Source organism: Corvus moneduloides, chromosome 6 (genome assembly GCF_009650955.1).
Source record: "Corvus moneduloides isolate bCorMon1 chromosome 6, bCorMon1.pri, whole genome shotgun sequence".
Classification (NCBI taxonomy): Eukaryota; Metazoa; Chordata; class Aves; order Passeriformes; family Corvidae; genus Corvus; species Corvus moneduloides.
The window spans coordinates 37,765,840-37,784,439 of record NC_045481.1 but is presented as its reverse complement, the minus strand read 5'-3'; the positions used below and the strand labels follow the sequence as shown (position 1 = coordinate 37,784,439).

At 40.4% G+C, this 18,600-nt stretch overlaps 1 protein-coding gene across 1 annotated transcript in view; it reads right to left on the bottom strand.

Moving 5' to 3' along the window:
* The window catches only part of LTK (leukocyte receptor tyrosine kinase), a 95,817-nt gene that overhangs the window by 37,936 nt on the left and 39,281 nt on the right, over positions 1 to 18,600 (bottom strand). The window contains 7 exon segments of the mRNA XM_032111365.1: positions 1,075 to 1,175; positions 2,241 to 2,393; positions 3,280 to 3,417; positions 5,186 to 5,325; positions 12,231 to 12,453; positions 13,087 to 13,242; positions 17,193 to 17,306. Coding sequence (XP_031967256.1) covers positions 1,075 to 1,175; positions 2,241 to 2,393; positions 3,280 to 3,417; positions 5,186 to 5,325; positions 12,231 to 12,453; positions 13,087 to 13,242; positions 17,193 to 17,306 — 1,025 coding nt within the window.

Sequence of the window (18,600 nt, the reverse complement as noted above, 5' to 3'; positions counted from 1 at the left end):
AGTTTGCAACAGAGCAAGAGAAAAGTGCCATTTCTACCACTGCTTTGAATGTTCAGCTGCCCTTTATGTTCCAGAGAGGTCCAGTACTGGCAGGAAAGGGAGCACACACACGTTCTGCAAAGAACAATCACAGAAATTCCTTGCTCCTGCAATGTGGGCTCAAATCCTTGCCAGTGGAGGGGAGAATGGATCCAGATCTCCTGTGACCTCTACACAACAACCAACAGCTACTGTGCTTCTCCTCTCCTGGTTTTGTGAACCTATCTCCAATCACATTTTATTTTGTTAGAAGTATCTAGCAAATTTTACCTGGATTTACAAATAAATATAAATGCCAAAGTTACATTTCTGGCACCTGCACTGTATTTATTTTCCCAGCTCTAATTAGGAGGCATCAAAGCTTTCTCTTTTTCCCCTAGCAAGACAGGACTCCAGCTGAAACTTGCAGCTTAATTTTCCTAAGTGTTATGGCTATAATATTACTTAATATTTTTAATTCCAGCATCTCAGAGCTGCAAGGCAAGTTACGTGATTTTATCAAGGCCACGTTGCATCAACATTTTGAAATTACTGAAGAATGTGATCAGAAGTTTATTACATTCATCTATTTCTGGAAAATCTAATGCCTCCTAACTTCACACTCCTGTTCTCAGTGAAACTATCAAGTTTATTAACTCCTGCAAAGGTATTGCAGAATTTATGAAGAGAAATCTCAGCAGCAGATATGCTGAAAGGCTCAGCGACGCATCCAGACAACTCTCTTTTCTACAAACCCTGGCTGCCCCATACAATTCAGCTGCTTGGCACCTCTCCAAAGAGTAACTTTACCTAACTGGTACAGTTTGGCTGGGGAGTTTTCCATAATGAGTAGCTCCTGCTTTCAACTTACTGGGGGTGCACCTCACATCTCCTTTCCAGTTCTCAACAAGCAGCCAGCTAGGCAGCTTAGGCAACTCTTCTGCTTTCCAGAGTTTTGTAGAGTGTGTGGAGGGACAGGAGAATGGACTGATTGCGCAAATAGTGCCTACAGTCTGATGATTTACTCCACAAAGGTGCTAAGACAGGGTGACATACCTGGTAGTCTTCAGTGGCAAGACTGGGTGGCAAGCTGGTACTATAAGCCTTAGCCACACCACTTGTCTGAGTGCTGTCTGCTCGCAGGTAGAGGAAGTGTCCTGTGAACACAAAAGTGAATCAGAAAAGACAAAATGATCTTTTGCTGTTTTGGGTAATCTCTTGAAATAATTTAACATCATTAATGTTACTGTAGATAAGTAAGCATATGTAGGTGTAAGCATGGCTTGAGAGCAAATCTGTAAGTGAGGCCATAATAAACACTCTGGTAGGTTTCAGCAGCACAAAAGTCAACATCGCAAACCTCTTCTTGGAAGGTGAGTGCATAAACCTCAGATACCACTCAAGATCTTCCCATACAGAAGCACACACCACTCACAATCCTAATTCCTACACCATTAGCATCAATGACTCTTGCTGAGACAAACACTGGGCTGGATGAGTTGATTTGCAATCTTTGTTTCCAAAGAGAGCTTAATACAAGCTCTTGAGAGACAAACAGGACAGTTGTATAGAAACCCTTCATTTTGGCAGGCAACTGTGAGGCAAGACTCATGTGCTATCACTTCTGACTTTTACTCTGAACAGGTGAGGGTCTGGCCTCCCTCGTTCTTATTTAGCAAGTTGACAGTTCTGCAGTTCTGGGAATTATTTGACTCTTTTTTTATTGTGGTATTTTATGGCACAGAATGTGTATGATCAGTTGGGATATTCTTATATGTGATGCTCTTCCTAACCCACTAGAGGAGTCTGTCAAAGGCCTTCAAAAGATTTCTTTTTTCAAGCTGCCTATTTCTGTTGGGCAATTTTTACCTAGTGATGCAGCAGTTATCGTATAACTGCTGAAGAACTCAGCAGCTGCCTAGCTCATAAGAGAAAGGAGGAGGGAAGAAGTATACACTACATGATTTTTTAAAGGTGAAAGAGAATCCTTGTCTCTGACAGTTTTATGTTAACTTTTCTGCAGAACATGTTTAATATAAAGTTTTGAGGCATGCTCAAAAGTTAATTTTAGCTACATTTGAAGTTGTTATAGATAATACTGATGCTGAGGTTCATTTGGCAACGATGCCAAAATTTTAAAACCAATTTAAATAAACCTAAATTCAAGGCTGTTGTGTACATGCATACACAGAGAGTGGGAGAGAGAACTAAGAGGAACCTACCACCAGTGGCTTGCAAAGTAGACCCTACAAATAAGTCATCTTGAATTACTTCAGAAAAGCCCCGAATAGACCAAGGAGATACTGCAGTTTCATTCAGTGTCCAGCCACATGGACCTTCTTCGAAAGAGCAGTGTGAACCCTCTGGGAGACGGTCTACAATCGAAAACAAGGAAGAGTAGGAAAATAGGAGAAACTTGATTATGGAAGAACACAAACAGTAACAAAAATGAAAATCCATTGTAGTTGTCCAAGTTACCCCACCTATGCTACACTGTCAAAATAGGTCTCATTTGTTTATTTCCAGAGTCACCATTAGAAAGCCAACACTTGGCTTCTGGAAATACTTGAGACTTCCTTGTGCTGTTCTACTCTAAACACTGTGCAAAACTGCAGCCCCTGTAATCTAAGGAATGGCAAATCACTGCCACATGTTTGTAAAGGTCTTGCTGCATACAAAATTGCAGGCATCACAAAGCTTTGTGTCCTCATAAAGGAAGGCAAATCGGATTATTTTAGATTTCCACCACTGTACTTGGAACAAAGCTAAACATTGCCTCTCAGCACCACATATACTGTTAGGGGATTTCTCTGTCCTGATGTGCAAGAACTCTGAACTGGGATCTTGGAAGGACAGATTTATGATGCTGTTGGTCACTGACAGTGGAAAGATGATTAGCATCATTCCTTGAAGGGAAGGTTTAGATCATAAGTCCAGAAGGAAATTATCACCCAGCTGCAGACATGTAAATGAGGTTTTGACTTTCTCTGAAGTAGCAGTAACTGTGAAAGGAAGGTCATTGACCTCCTTACTGCAATACTTACGAAACAAAATCAATTTTAAAAAAATCCGGTTTATTCTATACAGGGTGTATTTTCAAAGAGAATCTTGGTATCCACTTAACGTAAATGGGCCAAATTAATTCAGGAGGTAAAATACTGAATTAATCTAAAGATGGAACCAATTTAACGCATTTTTTATTCTTAATTATTTCTTCTAATGGGATGAACGTTCCCATGAAGTGTCATGCCACATACTCACCACACCTCACTCCTTCCTCCTCTTTGGTAGGGCAATCACTGATGAATTCACAGATCTGTAGGTGGCTGACACAGCCTCCATGAATGCAGGGGAAGGTGGAGCCTTTGTCATATATAAAAAGACCTTGGTTTTCTTTATCTAATGGAAAAAAAAAAAGAAAGAGAACAAAGCCCAGAGATTTATTGACAGAATGTGTATGACCCTTCATGTGTATCAATCTTCACACATAGGACCTTGTCCTTTGTATGATAAATGATGTTCACCTCTGCTTTCTTTGTGTAGTTTTCTATCCAGCATGAGATTCCCGGACCAAATTTATTGCTCTTTTCTTTCTCATGTGCTTCTTCTGCTGTGTTTGTAGATTTTTTTTTTTTTTTTTAAATGAACAGCCTTGCAGTTTTCGACCGTGACGTGCTCCTCAGTTCTGCACACACAACTGTGCACCTGCCAGGCAGCTGTGACATGCTGCATGGCTCTCTGCTGCTGGAGGCAGGGGCACCCATTTATCTCCAGCCCTGACAGACACATCGCTATGCCCTGTTGAGGCTCAGGTTTAACAGCACTTCAGCTGCTGACTCATTTCTGTGCCAGCTTCCAGCTGTGGCATCCAGCCCATGAAGTAGCTGCTTCCCCAGCAAGTGGGCCCACTGTACACAAACTTTACTCATGCACACTAACTAGTCTAGTCAGTTATAGTCCGGGAGCATTTGACTGATTGCACAGGTACCCATCAGCCAGGCTGAACACGATTTTTAAGTCTGATATCTCCCAAAAGCACGACTCTTAATGCAGCCAGCCTGTCCTGTGGATGCATATGTGCACAGGCCTGTTATGGACCTGCTGCCCTTTAGCAGAGCTCTGCACAGAAGTTCCATTGGGGTTATTACTACTCTGGAAAAAAAGCAAAATTAGTGAACCAATTGCAGGAGAAAGAGAAAAGAACACCTCTGCATCAATCCAGGTACAGAATCTGAACCAGTATTTTTTCATGACACTGTGTTGTGCCAGATACATGCACCAGGTTATATAGAGACTGAGAGCACAGTGCTTCAGGCTGTTTGTATCTCCTCAGAACTCTAGGACTGTCAAAAAAATATTACATTAAAAATATAGCATCAGTTTAATTAAAAGAATAATGACTACAATTAAATCTCTAATATGATCAAAACCATACTCATGATAGTGTTTTCTTTTTACATTACATTCCAAGTTATTTCTACAGAGTCTGCAAAATGGAAGCAATAACATTATATTAATTCATAAACTTCAGGAAATGGAGATGATTATGTCCCCAACCTGAAGGCTGCCTGTGCTGACAGACTCTTGCACTTCTAAGAAGCCTCAGTGACATTAGCAAGGTTCTGCATAGCCACTGAGGATCATTTGCACAACATTCAGAACAAAACTGTAAGCTCCAGGTAAAACTGACATCTTAGCTGAGCACTCAGTACTTTAGAGGAAATAATTACATTCCAATTATTTTCATTTTAGATAAAAATTCTCAGCCTGGCAGTAGCAAATAGACCCCACCAGGGGCAGATAAATATTTCTTTTCTTCATAGGTTTGTTAGATAAAGCCCAAGAACACAAAAGGCTTTGGTTACACAGGGCAGTCTTTTGTCCTCGATTATTTAAGAGAGAAAAATACTAAATGCTAAAATAATCTAGGTAAAGACTTTTTCATCCTTGTTGTTGGATTCAGCATAAGTCCAGTTGTTTTTGCTTTTTTCCCATATGAAGATCAAGCAAAGCAAAGCTGAAAAGCAGAGAGGATCATTTAAATCAGTTCTGTAATTCTGAGTTATTCATCTTTCATTTAAATCCTATCCAACTATCCCTCATCACACTCATCCATTTTGGTGAGGATGTATTTGATTATTCCAAACCTGTCTGTATTGCAGCATACCATGAAAGCAGTTCCTGAGTTGCAAGGAGCCCACTGCCACTACTCCAACCTCCTGTGCTCCACAGTTTGAATACACCAGGGTGATTGTGAAAGGTCTTTCTATTCGTCCAATCTGGGCCACCAGGTATTTCCATTTCATCCTAGAGGACAGCAGAATGTTAGGAGACATACACACAGCACACTGGAATCCATGGAGTCTTTAGCATAAAGATTCTGCATTGTACCAAAGAGAGGTAATAGTATCTGCATGGGAAATGGATCAATGGATGTAAATAGTAAGATAACAAATGGGTGTTAATATAAAAGAGATGATGTTCAGCCTAGCAAGCTCATGTTAGGTTATCTTTGCTGCAGAGCTTATTGCTAATGGTGACTAGATCCAACCATTCCCAATGATTCTTAAATTGGACTTAAATTATCCCCAATTTTGGACATGCCACACCCCAATATGTGCTTTCCATACACATGGTTGTGTTCTGTTTGCTCTTGAAAGTACAGATCAACCAACAAGCTGCACAAGTCTCTGGATCTCCTCAAGCCAACGCTGACATTGTGTGTTCTGGAAGTAAATGTCTGGCCCTCCCTGAATGTTTCTTGGTTGTGTCAACAATGAAAACCTTTATCTGTGTGTTATCTATCTCATTTTCCACCTTAGCAAACTACAGTGCACCCACAAAGCAAGGGATAGAAGAGAAGTGCTGTTCCAGGAAATGCAGATTACTCATGCCACTTACATTTCACTGCACAGCAAATGCCATAATCTCCAGACTGCAAGGGTTTCTCAATTGTGCAGCATTCATGGCAGTTTGGAGAAAGACAAATGGTCCTATGCACTCTAATTTTAAAGATGGTTGTCAGATATCAAAAGCTTGAGAGATACCAAAAGGGAATCTTCAAAGTACCTCATTCAAATTAAGTCTGGTGGAAGTCAAGGTACCCAAGTGTCGTTTAAAAAATACAGCAGAATTCTTAAAAATACTCTTACTTTATTTTTGTCTCCAAAAACTGTTCTTGTATGTTATGTAAACAAGACAGAAAAATACAGTTAAATCTATGTGCTATTATTTTGTAAATTGATTGGAGCCATGATAGTGACAAAAGAATCCTTGCTCTAAGCCCTTTTCTGAGAAAGTATCAGACAGAGATAGTTTTACCCACATTCTACACACTGCTGATGTTACTGGGGCCACTCTGAACACGTGACCTAAGTCAGTGCCAATGGAATAATAAGAAGGCCAGGTCACATTGTTAAGAGATGTCAATCATCTCTGCTCCCAGTATTACTTTTTTGCTTAGGAAACGCCTTCAGCTGCCATGAAGTGGTCATGTAGCCCTTGTCCTGCACCAGAAACACCAAGAAGGCAACACCCAGATTACAAACACATCTCTTCTGGGCTCAATATGAAAATTACAGACCACCTTATCAGCAACTTGCAAAAAATCCAAAGCAACACTAATTTTTTATCACCCTCTCTTGCATTCTTCCCTTCACAAACCAATTATATACCTTTGGATATTTTTTTACTATCCCTTCTATGGCATCCACCCACCTTTCACTTTCACAATTGTACATATGCATGAATACCCACAGATAACCTGAACTCATATGAAATTGATCTCTTCTTATCAAGAAGACCCTATTTCTTCTATTTCCTGTTCCATCATAATATATTCAGTAGTTCATTATAATTTAATTCATCTTCAGAAATGTGCAGCCCTGAATCCCAGCAGCACCATCTCTACTTCCCAACAAAGGAGAACAGCTGCTTTGCTTTCATTTTGTATTACAGTGCAGCTTCAGGAACATCCATCACCTATAAATATATCTCATAAATATTCTTATAAATATATTCCCCCTGCCACACTGTGGGACAACATCCAAGACCATCCAGCACTAACCGAGAACTGAGTCACTTCTGCTACATAACACAGCTTTTTTCATCACTCCATTGCATCCTGTTGACCACAAGAACAAATGGGCCATAATCAAATTGGTTCAATGAGCCAATAAGGGTAAGGACAATCTTTAAATCTTTTGTATTTACTTATTAGGCATACTAGATCTGCCAAGCACTGAGGCATAGTTCTAGTACCTCTATCAAGTTACAACCCACCCTCCAGCTGAGACATCATGGTATTGCCAGTATTAATACACCACTGAGTGCAGGAACCTGTGGCACACAGCCTCTCATTCACAGTCAGTGGTACATTTAGTAGTAGCAACTAAGGAGCCCCACAGCTGAAAACAATGACTAGTTCAGCTGCTGCACCTTAATCCTATATGCTTTGTCAGCCAGACACTTTGGAGCTTGCTGGTTATAGACTGGTATATCAAAATAAAACTACTGGTCATCTAAGTCAATAAACCAAGTTCTGAAGTGCCATGAGTTAGGAAGACACACTGTCCATTCTGCCATCTCTGCTGGGAGAGCTGTGGTATCTGGTAGAAGAACAAGGCCACCATCTAAAGACACTACTTCTGTGAATTGGCAGCTCTTCTGAGTCAGAGCACTAAGGTCCCACAAAACATCCTAGTTCTGCACTGAAATATCTCTACTGACATTTTCTCCATTTATAACACTGTAGAAAAAGCTGTCTAGCATCCAAAGACTGCAAAAATGACAAGCAGCTTTGCATCACACAGAGTGCTTTTGTGTATGAAGTCTCTTAATCATCAAGGTATTCCCCTTCATAGAAAGCCTCACCCCCTAGATCCAACTGCAGTAAGATTTCTAATGCTCTAAATAATTACACCTCCTTTGCTTGGTCCCACCATTGAAATGGAGGCTAGTCAGAGCCAATGTAATTTTCTTAATGGAATCAGGAATGAAGCCCATTGTTGATCCAGCAGAAGATGAATCATTGCAGCAGGCTTCCAGATAAGCCAAGCTTGGCAATAACTTTACTATTGATTTTACGTCAAACCAGATCTCAAGTATTGAGGCAATATTACTCTTCTTCTAAAAAGAGATGTTAAAATTGATCTGTATGCATGGAACAACTATCAGGGTCTGACATAATTTTGAGAAATTTGCATGGATGGAAAGTTTGAAGTTGCAAGCCATCTAATGCTTAAGGCAAGAGAATTCAAGATTCACCTTGCAAATATCTAATTTCAAATTTTCATTTGTAGTGTTCACTTTGGGTTTTCACTAGCCTCTCAGCCTTCTCTGCTGAACAGATGTTTTCCACCCTCTTCTTACCAATCCTTTCTATGATGTCATTTTTCATATCCAACAAAGGTAACTGATGATTAATTTTAAGAAAGATTTAATGTAAAGAATAACCGTTTCTTCATTAGGACTGAAAAATTAAACAAAGCAGAACATGAAAGCTGAAACATTTTCTAAATTAGGGGGACCCACTGCATGGGTTATTGCACAAAGCTGCATATGCTAGGTGCTTCTAGACTCAATCAGTGAACATGAAAATTAGAAGTTTTGCATCACTTTTATACACACAGGAAGCTGTTGTCTGCAAGTCCTCACAAACATCCAGTGCTGACCACTGGACTTAAAAGGAAACAGAGCAAAATACATGCCTCTCCCTCCAGCCTTCACCAAAATGTTAGAGGGTTATTCTTTGACACAATGTATCTTTGGGTGCAAGTTCAAGAGAGGCAAAAGAGGCTCTAACTAAATCATGCTCCCATATTAGTGTTCAAAAATCATAGTCTTATACAGCAGCTGGACAGCCTCACCCTTTGTAGATACATTTTTTTTAATTGAAATGGCTCTGCTCATTGTTGTCAGCAAGCATTTAGATATTTTCTGAGAACACTTACCAGGCTTCTCCCTTGTCATCTGTACAGTAGAAGTTAAATAACTTTAGTGGATGAAAACAACCACATTAGTAGAGTATAAGTGTCAAAGATGGCAAGTTACTACAAGTGTCTCAGAAGATGGTGGAGTATTTTATCACCACCACTCCTCCAAGAAAAAGGGGGGAAGACACAAAAAACTAAGCAATAAACAGTTTTGTGAGGTTGGCTACCTGAAAACCCATGTGTGCACATGGCAATGAACTTTTTGCTTTCTGATCTACCAAGAGTACTGTGGCCATTTTAGAATGAAAATAGAACAAAATCAGCTTGGCTTATTGACTGCAGAAAGGGAAAATATTATCCCTGCCCCAAATGATGCATTTTAATTGTCACTGAAGTGTGAGTACTTAGAGTTGAGAGAAACTAGCTTCTTACTGAAAAAGTTTTAGTTGAGAACACTAAAATAATTGTGGTCCACAACAAACACAAGCATGTGAAACCACTCAAAACCACAAAGGACTCAAGAATTTTCAACTGTGGCTGATTCTGGGTCTGTGTCATAAAGATGAAAAGGTGGGATAAGCAAAATAGTGAAAACATTTTTTAAAAAAAATTTAAAAAAAAAGGTGAAAAATATATTAGATGTGACCTGAATAAGCATCATAACCATAACCCTGAGAAAGTGAAGACAGTTTTTTGAGTTAAGTGCCAGACAAAGAAGGCTTGGCCTTGCAAGCAAGGCTATGGGCTCCTGATGTTTGAGCTTTACTGACATAATGAGAAATAGAATTTTATATCTTTTTTGTAATACATAGAATTTCAAACACCTCACTCCCTCAGCAGTTCTCCTTTTAACGGTAATAACTCAGAATACACATGATCTATAGGTGTGGTATATAACAGTAAACACTGTCACTTTGTGACTTTGCCCGACGTGTTCAGAGAACGTGGTGCTGAAAGTCCATCTGTTTCTTTGTTCTTTCACTAAGGCTTATGTGTGACAAAATAGTGGCAGCTTCAATACTACCAATTTAATGATAAATCCTACTAGTTGGTGAGGTGAACAGGACAGAAGCTTTCTCTTACACATGACATATATATAAGCTTTTGGGAGCTATGTAGCTGATGGATCCTGAAGGAGAAAGCACCATCTGTAGAAAATGTCTAGGTCCAGAAAGAGGACAGTTCACTGAAGTAGTCTGGCGCAGCTGGAGTTTATGATGAGGTATAGCTTGGTCATGGAATTGAGAGGTGACAAAAAGGGCCGAAGCATGATTTCCTGGAGTGTCTGATTATCCAAAAAAAGTGACACCTAGCCTTTTTCCTATGTCCAAGTTTCTACTGTGACCTGAACACAATCCCTTGGTAGTAATTTTCTCTGGTTACACTATGAACCACACATAGGCACCTATCTCAAGGTCGCTGCATCATTGTCCTCCTTGTTCTGCTCTAAATTGTGCATCAGTGTTTGGTTAACACAGAAAAGCTTGTAGAACTCCTCCTCCCTGTGGAAAGTCCCTGTAAAGTGGGAGCACTTCAGGGTGGTCTCTCCTTAACAACCAATGTTGTTAAAATCTTAATCATGGAGAGAATGTTCATTTCAGGCTACCTGCCTAGCAAGAAGCGGGTCAATCACTGTGTTAGAAATAAATTCTGTTCTGCCTGCATGGTCAGGTTTTTTTAATTGTACTGAGATTTTAATGTTTCCCTGTAATGAGGGGGAAAAGGCCAAGGGTATTTGACCAACATGGTTCCTAACTTTGTTTTATCTCTTTTGTATCCCTCCTTTCTATCTTGATTTCAAACAGCAGTTGATCACCTCCCTTGTTTAAAATCTTAAGAGTAAACTCTCTGAGCTTACCAGTGCTTCATTTCACTAAGAAAAAGTAATACCAGTGTCTATGCCAACTTCCAGTAAAGCTAACTTCATTCTAATAAATCTAAATGCCATCACTTTTAGAGAGATGATAATCTTGACTTCATATAGAATTGTTTTGCAGTGCTCAAAGAAGCTGCTAAACAACACCCATGATCCATTCCAGAGATGCTGCAGTGATTATCAGCAAAACCTGGTCTGACCGGTAAGGTGCAGAAAAAGGGTACTTTATGAGTTTACATAGGGGAATGGAGTCACAGCTGCAGAGGCCTGTCAAATGTACAAAAAGCAGCAAAGGCAGCTTTGAGTAGGTAAAAAAGGATATTAGAAACTAATCCCAGAAAATGCAACAGATTCCCAGTGAAATTGGCAAGAAGATGGGGAAGGAACAGCAAGGAACGAACTGAGCAACAGCTAAAAATCAGAGAGAAAGAGAGAGAAAGATCTGAAAGAAGGAAAAATAAGTTTTTTTAGTCAAACTCTGCTATCTTTGGCTGACTGGGAGTCTTGGCTACAGATCTCCATGGCAGCCTGGGGAGTGCCAAAGAATTCAAAGAAAACAAGAACTGGGATCTATTGCTTAAGTTCTCCATGGGAGTCAGTCAGGTGATGGAAATAAAAAACTCTGTTACGTGTCTGACCCAGGCTCTTATAAGTCGGATTGCAGCAAAGGAAAAATAAGCACATGGAAGATGGCAAAATTAGATGACACGTGGACGTTTCTCTTTCTTTTTCCTGTTGTGATTTGTTCCCTTTACCCATTTCACTTCCTTACTGCATTCTGCTACACACAGGAATGAAAAAGTAAAACACTGACAAGAGCAAAGGGAATACAGGACAAGATCTGGGGTTGTTACACCTTCTTTTGTTTTCCTTTACCTCTTCTTACCTCTAGCCTCAGTTTTTTCCCTCCCTGAACTTTACAAATGGAGCAGAAGTGGATGCTCTTGAACCTACTAGAAAGGAGGAAATTACTAAAGAGGTAAAATTAACCCCACCTCAAAATGAGAGCTGTGACCCTTGTAGCAATGATAGGACCCACTGAATCCATAGAGATATCAGTCATGTTACCAAGGCAGATTTTGGACTGAATGCATTTTACAGCTGCAGTCCTTGAACTGGTGAAAGCATTAATCACTCTTCACTCTTCTAAATGTGAGGGAAGAAGAGTGAGATCTAAGCTAGTGTGTTTTTTGCAAAGGGGACACACAAAACCTGTGTCTTTTACAGGCATCCTGTCAGGAGGCTGCATGCTTCAGTCCTGACAGTTAGTTATACCTTTATTTTCTGCTGTAATAGCAACAATGACTTTAAGAAGGCAAAAGACACTGATAAACAGCAGCCTGGAGGAACTCCACTCTACCTTGCAATTCAAAGGCTCAACAGTTGAAAATTGATTGTCTTACCCAGCATTCTCCTCATGGCCAACTCTCAGAGAAATTATTGTATTTTTGTTTGTCTCCACATATCTGATTTCAACTGTGAATCTCTGGAGGAGAGTGACAGCATCCTGAGAACATATGGCCAGTTCCAGCAAGCAAGAATCCAAGCTCCCAGGCAGGATAGGGCTTTGCAGGCTGAACTCACATCTATCTGGGAGTCTACTGGTGTTCAGGAGGAAAATGTCCCCTGTGAAGAGAAAAAACCCACAACAAAACAAGAGACACACAGCATGGATGGAAGAGAGATAATAAAAGGAAAATGGATAAGGAGTTTGAAGAAAGGAGTCATGAGAATAAAGAAATAACTATGTGCAAAACAAACAAAAACAAAGATAATCAAGTAAAAATTAAGGGTCTAAGTAAGGAAATTATAGAAGAAATGAGAACAGAAGGAACCAAAAAAAGGATGAAGACATGTCCAACAAAACAAAAGCCCGAGACCTTGCCAGTCAGACAGCAGGCATGTGGAGCCAGTTATGGCTTGTATAGGATTTAGTTTCCTAAGAAAAATCCAGTCTCTGTAAGTAAAAGTAGCTTATCCCAAAATGGGGAGATAGGAAATGAGTATATAAAGGGGCCAGCTGTTTAGAGTACATCCATACATGACCGAGGCAGCACACATGCATTACTTGGCTCTTACTGACTCTCAGGTGCTGACTGTGCCTTTGGGAGCTCTGCACCAGAACCAGCTCATGGTGGTACTTTTAGTGACATGGGCCTGAAGCCTCAGCCTGCTGACTCCTGCTGCTGCCACCCACAGCTGCAGCCGGAGCTGGACAAAGGAAGGTGTCCATTCGAGGGGAACTGCAGCTCTGCCTACCTTCAACATCTCCTTGGGAGGAACTGTTTTCCAGAAGCATCTGCTGCCTCTCCTGGGACACCAGGACTCCAATGGAAGATAACACCCAGTCTGGTTTGCCAAAACTGTCTGTGGAAGTCACCCATGAACAGCTTGAGCCGATGATACAAGAGACTTCTGTTGTGAGAAACCAAAGGTTTCAGTGAGGCCTATCCCAGCTCAGGGAGCAGAGGTAACAGGGGCACGTGAGTGATTAGATGTGCAGCGTATGGTGGCTATATCTCCCAAAAAATGGAAGAACTGAAGAGAAAAAAGAAATTTTGTCCTGGTCAATAACAACAGAATCTCTCCCAGAGCAGATCAAGGAACATGTAAGAATGAAAACTAACCTGCAAATTCTTGGCAGATGTAAGTCAGATTCCTCCCACTGGTATCAACAGTGAATTTGTATCAGTGGAAAGTCTAGGCCATGAGTACTCAAAGTCACAAATGAGAATAATACCAATAATATCAACAAGGATATTGAAACTGTATGGATTTAGCATTTTGGCAGAGAGAAAGAACTGATAATCTAAAGGTCAATCCTCTCTTAGCAGTAGAAAGAGCCTGACAGGGTCTCAAGCCAAATAGGTGAGCAATGCAAGCTTAACATGATTTTTTTTTATTTATCTTTTTTAAACAGTTTTGCTTTCCTCTAGCAGGATGGATAAGAATACCTTCTTAACAAACTCCAGAGTCTGCTTGAAGCATTAAAAACTCTAGATCATCTTGGCCAGAATTTTTCATAATCAGCATATTATAAACCAGACAAGAATTCACTGTTGTCTCATCAATCTAATATAAACTCCCTGAAGGGATGTTAGCTGCACAAAGCTCTCCCACACAGAGTGGAGCTGAATAGAGCTGATATTAATTTGCATTATATTTATTTTCAGTAGTAATAATAATATTACAGTAATAACTGGAATGTCCCCAGGCCAAATGAGAAATAATGAGACTAAACATTCATGTTTAGGATCCTGATGTTCAGAGGGTATTCAAACCTTGCAACCATGAATGACACAAAGTTATCCCTTTGGTAGCCCTGTTCCTGTGGAGAACAGGTAGGTAGGAAGGACAGAATTAAGGTCAGGGATATAATAAGGAAGTGTAGCTGCACAGGTGGAGCAAAAATGGAAACATAAGAGCCTCCAGAAGTTTGCCGATACTTCAACTAAACTTTCAGATATAATAAGGAAGTGTAGCTGCACAGGTGGAGCAAAAATAGAAACATAAGAGCCTCCAGAAGTTTGCCGATACTTCAACTAAACTTTCAGAAAAAAGAAGAAATGGAAGCATCTTTTGAATGCAACAGCAAAAACGAACAAATTTTCTCCTAATTACTGAAGCTAATTCTAAGTTCACTTTTATAAAACAACTTTCAGTGTGCCGGGGTAAGAGAAACACGGATGTTACAGAGTTGCACATAACTGTGGTTTGGCGCAGGCTGTGGTCTCCCACCCAAACACTTCTCCTCCTCCATTCCTTTGGACACTCCCCAACTCTTTCTGGCCTGCTCATACTGGAGTTTGCTGCCTCTCTAAAACTGACACCTGGGCCAACCATCCAAATATCTTCTTAGCCCAATTCATCAAATGCATACAGCATAGGAAGGGTCTGGGCAGTGTCCAGCCCATCATTTTCACATGGAAGCCACAAGCAGATGAACTGGCAAATTGTGTATATGTGTGTGTGTATACAATGCCAGATTCCAGCAGCACACAGGAACGAGGTCAACAGCCATTCTCCTCGCTCTGATGGATCTAGGAAAAAATGTCTGTGCACAGCTCCAGGCTATAGTTTGATGATCCAGTTAAACAGCTTTAGGGATCTCAATAGCTCAGAAACTCCACGGCTGTGTGAAACAAAGCAGAGTCCTGATGCAGACCCTCTGTGCTGTTTCAAATTTATTGAAGTTTGACAGGTTAACTAAGTATCCACAGACTTATTGTCAGTAGAAGTAATATTTTTATCAGATAATTTTTTTAGTTGGTCATAAAACCCAGAAAGCAATTTCTCTTACAACAGCATAACAGTGAAAGAGAAAAGTGAAAGCTTAGGAAAGAAGAAATTCCTTTTCCAAATAGACGGTTGCTTGAAACTCTTGTTTATGACAAAATCATTTCATCAAACCTTACTAATACCTCAGCTTGCAGTGACAAGGACTGTACCAATGCAGACTTAATCCTTTGAGTGTGTCTCATGTGACAAGGTGGTTCACAACTGAGATAGGTGAGCACAACTTTCCCCTTGAAAAGCACCTAATTCCCAACTCTCTGGGCTTTATAAGGCCTGTCCACCACAACCTGAGGCTGAAGAAATTGTATTGTGATGGATCAACAATAAGCTGGTTTTTAGCACAAACCACAGAGTAAAAAAACTGGGTACACTCGTGGGCACCGTGAAAGAGAGCACTGAAAGCTGAAACCTCTAACTCCACTATGTACCACCTTACACATGTTTCATATCCAGCTTTGCTCATGAACCTGGAGAACCTCAAGTACAAGTCAGCAAAAAGGAAAAACGTGACAAATTAAAAGAAAGAAAAGGTATAAGAGAGAAATATAGCTGTATTACTACAATCAGCAAAGGACATATTTTAAGATATGACAAAAATGCTCTGAAGATTAGATCGAAAAAAGCTCGTGGACAGTCCAGGGTATGTCAGAAAGGACTTCAAAGAATTAGATACCATCTGCAAGATGTTACTATAAGGAACATTCCTCTAGGTCACCTTGCCACTTCCTGGGAGGAACGTGTGGCTTTTCTAATCCCCAGAGGTCTTTCTTTATTGTTTAGCATCTTCATTAACAACCTGAACAAGGAGACAGAGTGCACTCGCAGCAAGTTCACAGAGGTTACAGAAAGAAAAGAGCAGCTGACACATATAGGGCTGTGCTGCCATGCAGAGCGGCCTCAACAGGCTGGGGATTGGGCTGAAGGAAATCCCAATCCTTGAAGGAATAGCTAAATCCTGCACCTCGGGAGGCATAACCCCATAGACCAGTTTGTGCTGGGGGCTGACTGGCTGGAAAGCAGCTGAAGGGAAGGACTTGGGAGAGTGGTGAACAGCTAGCTCCCTGTGAGCAAGCCCTGCACCCTTACAACAAAGGCAGCCAACAGCTTTCTGGGCTGCGTTAGGAAGAGCACTGCCAGCAGACCAAGAGAGGTGATCCTTCCTCTCTACTCAGCACTGGTGAGACTACATCTGGAGTGCTGTGCCCAGCTCTGGGCTCCTTAATACAAGAGACACACAGACTTAGAGGAACAAGTCCAGCACAAGTCCACAAAGATGACTGAGGGACTGGAACATCTTTCACAAGAGGAGAGGCTGACACAGCTGGGGCTGACCAGTCTGTAGAAAAGTACGGTATGGAGGATTTTATCAATGTGTGCAAACACATGGATGAGAGGGAATGAAGAGGAAGCTGCACATTCTCAGTAGTGCCCACTGACAGGACAAGAGGCAGCGAACACAAGTTAAAAATCCTCACAGCTCACTTGGTTTTCACAATGCTGTGAAAATAAAACTCCATTTGGAAAAAAATTTCATTCAATATCAAAGAAGATAGTTTGTTCTAGAGGGGTGGGAAAGCAGCTCCACTAATTAGCTTTTATGTCAAGAACTCCCAACCCCAAATCTGGTGGATTTCAGTGTGCTGATGATTTTATTTTTCTTTCCTTTTTCTTTCTTTTCCCTTTTCCTGCTGTGTTGGGTTTTGGGTTTTTTTGGCTTATTGAGCGGGAAGGGAGTTATGTTTCTTTTGTGGAGGGCTGTTTGGGGTTCTTTATGGTTTGGTTTGCTTGCTTTGTTTGGGTGTTTTGGTTTTGGGGTTTTTTTGTTGTTTGTTTTGGTTTTTGTTTTTGTTTGTTGGGTTTTGTTTGTTTGTTTATTTGTTTTTGTTTCATACAGAAATAAGGAATTGCCTTAAGTTTACAGCGGCCTTTCTGAGTCATTGCTCTAGTTCCAGTCAGAAATACAGTGTCATAACTTTCTGGGGAGAGGTGCTTGTGACTGCCAGCATCTATCTTACACCTAGATTCTGAAGGAGAGATAAGGAGGATGTAAGGAAGAGGACTTGTGGTACCTGGTTTAGAAGGCTGATGCAATGAAACCATCCTATTTTTTATCAGGGAGAGCTTCTGAGTTGGATTTGATGCAGAAGAGTTTTCTTCATGTGATCCAGAACAGCAGACAGCAGCTATACCAAAATAAAAAGAAGAGGGATGTGTTTGATGTTGCCATACAAAACTATGCTCCCATATAATAAAGCATGAGCATATATATGACAAAGCCCTGCTATATTACTCTCACCTTCATTGCAATGCATCAGTGCAGTACCATCCTGATGTCTCTGGAACAATTCATACCAACAGCAGCTATTTTATTTATTTAACCTGTGCATGTGAAAACACACAAGTCCCAAACTAAGCATGCAGTAGTTTGTATCTAAGATTATCGCTGGCCTTTTCTAGAAATTGTGAAAAAGTTGGCAAAAACAAATGTATTTGTTTTCAAAAGGTGTTCACAGGCAGCAAGATGCAAAATGAATTGCTTTCAAACCTTGGCCATTTGGGTTATGAGTTCAGCAATATAAAAATGTCAAATCATGTCAGAGGAGACAGAAATCTTATTCACATGAATTGCAGTTCATACAGGGATGTACAGACGCACCATTGATAACATCTAAGATATTCTCAGCAGAACTAATTTGAACAATAATATTATGAGAACTTGCATCAGTATCTATAAAAAGGAAAACCCCCCAAACATGAGCATATGTTCACATGTTTCCCTCACTATTGCATATAGTTTTTCAGCAATATCTGGTCTGATTTTAAACTGCTATAACAATTTTCATTTTAGTATAGATGACAATGCATCACACAGTGAGTAAAATGCTGTGAAATGTTTCATAGCATGAAAATGCTGCATCCTTCCATCTTTCATTATGTTACTAAAGACAGTCATTCAAGGGGTTCCAAGGAAGGGTAATTTTAGAACAGAACAGCATTATGCTGCAGCAGACACATGCTGTACTGATGACAGATTTGGGGTCTCCACAGACCAATTGTCAAACACCAGATTTTTTCCTGCCTCTGCTTCCAAATATGTAGGGACATTAATGTTGGAAATGTTGATTCTGAACTGCATATAAGACACAGGCCCTGCCTTGATAAGCAAGATGTCTTCAATAACAGGATGAAATCCTCAAAAAGACTGGGAATTATGTGGCCAAAGTTTAGCCAGTCTTATGAAAGTGTTGCCTTTTGAAAAATCCATGCTAATAAACAATCATATATCGCAAACAAATCTATTTCACTATATTAAAAGAAATTCTGTTATGGAAAGGGCTTTTGACAACTAGAGTCTGCTCCTCCCAGCTTATGTTCTCTGTCTTTTGAGATGTTGCTCAGTTCTCTATCTCCCAGTCTTTGCTAAGCACTGCTGTAGCTTCAGTATTTACTTCCCTCAGGGCTTTCTGTAAAGTCTGT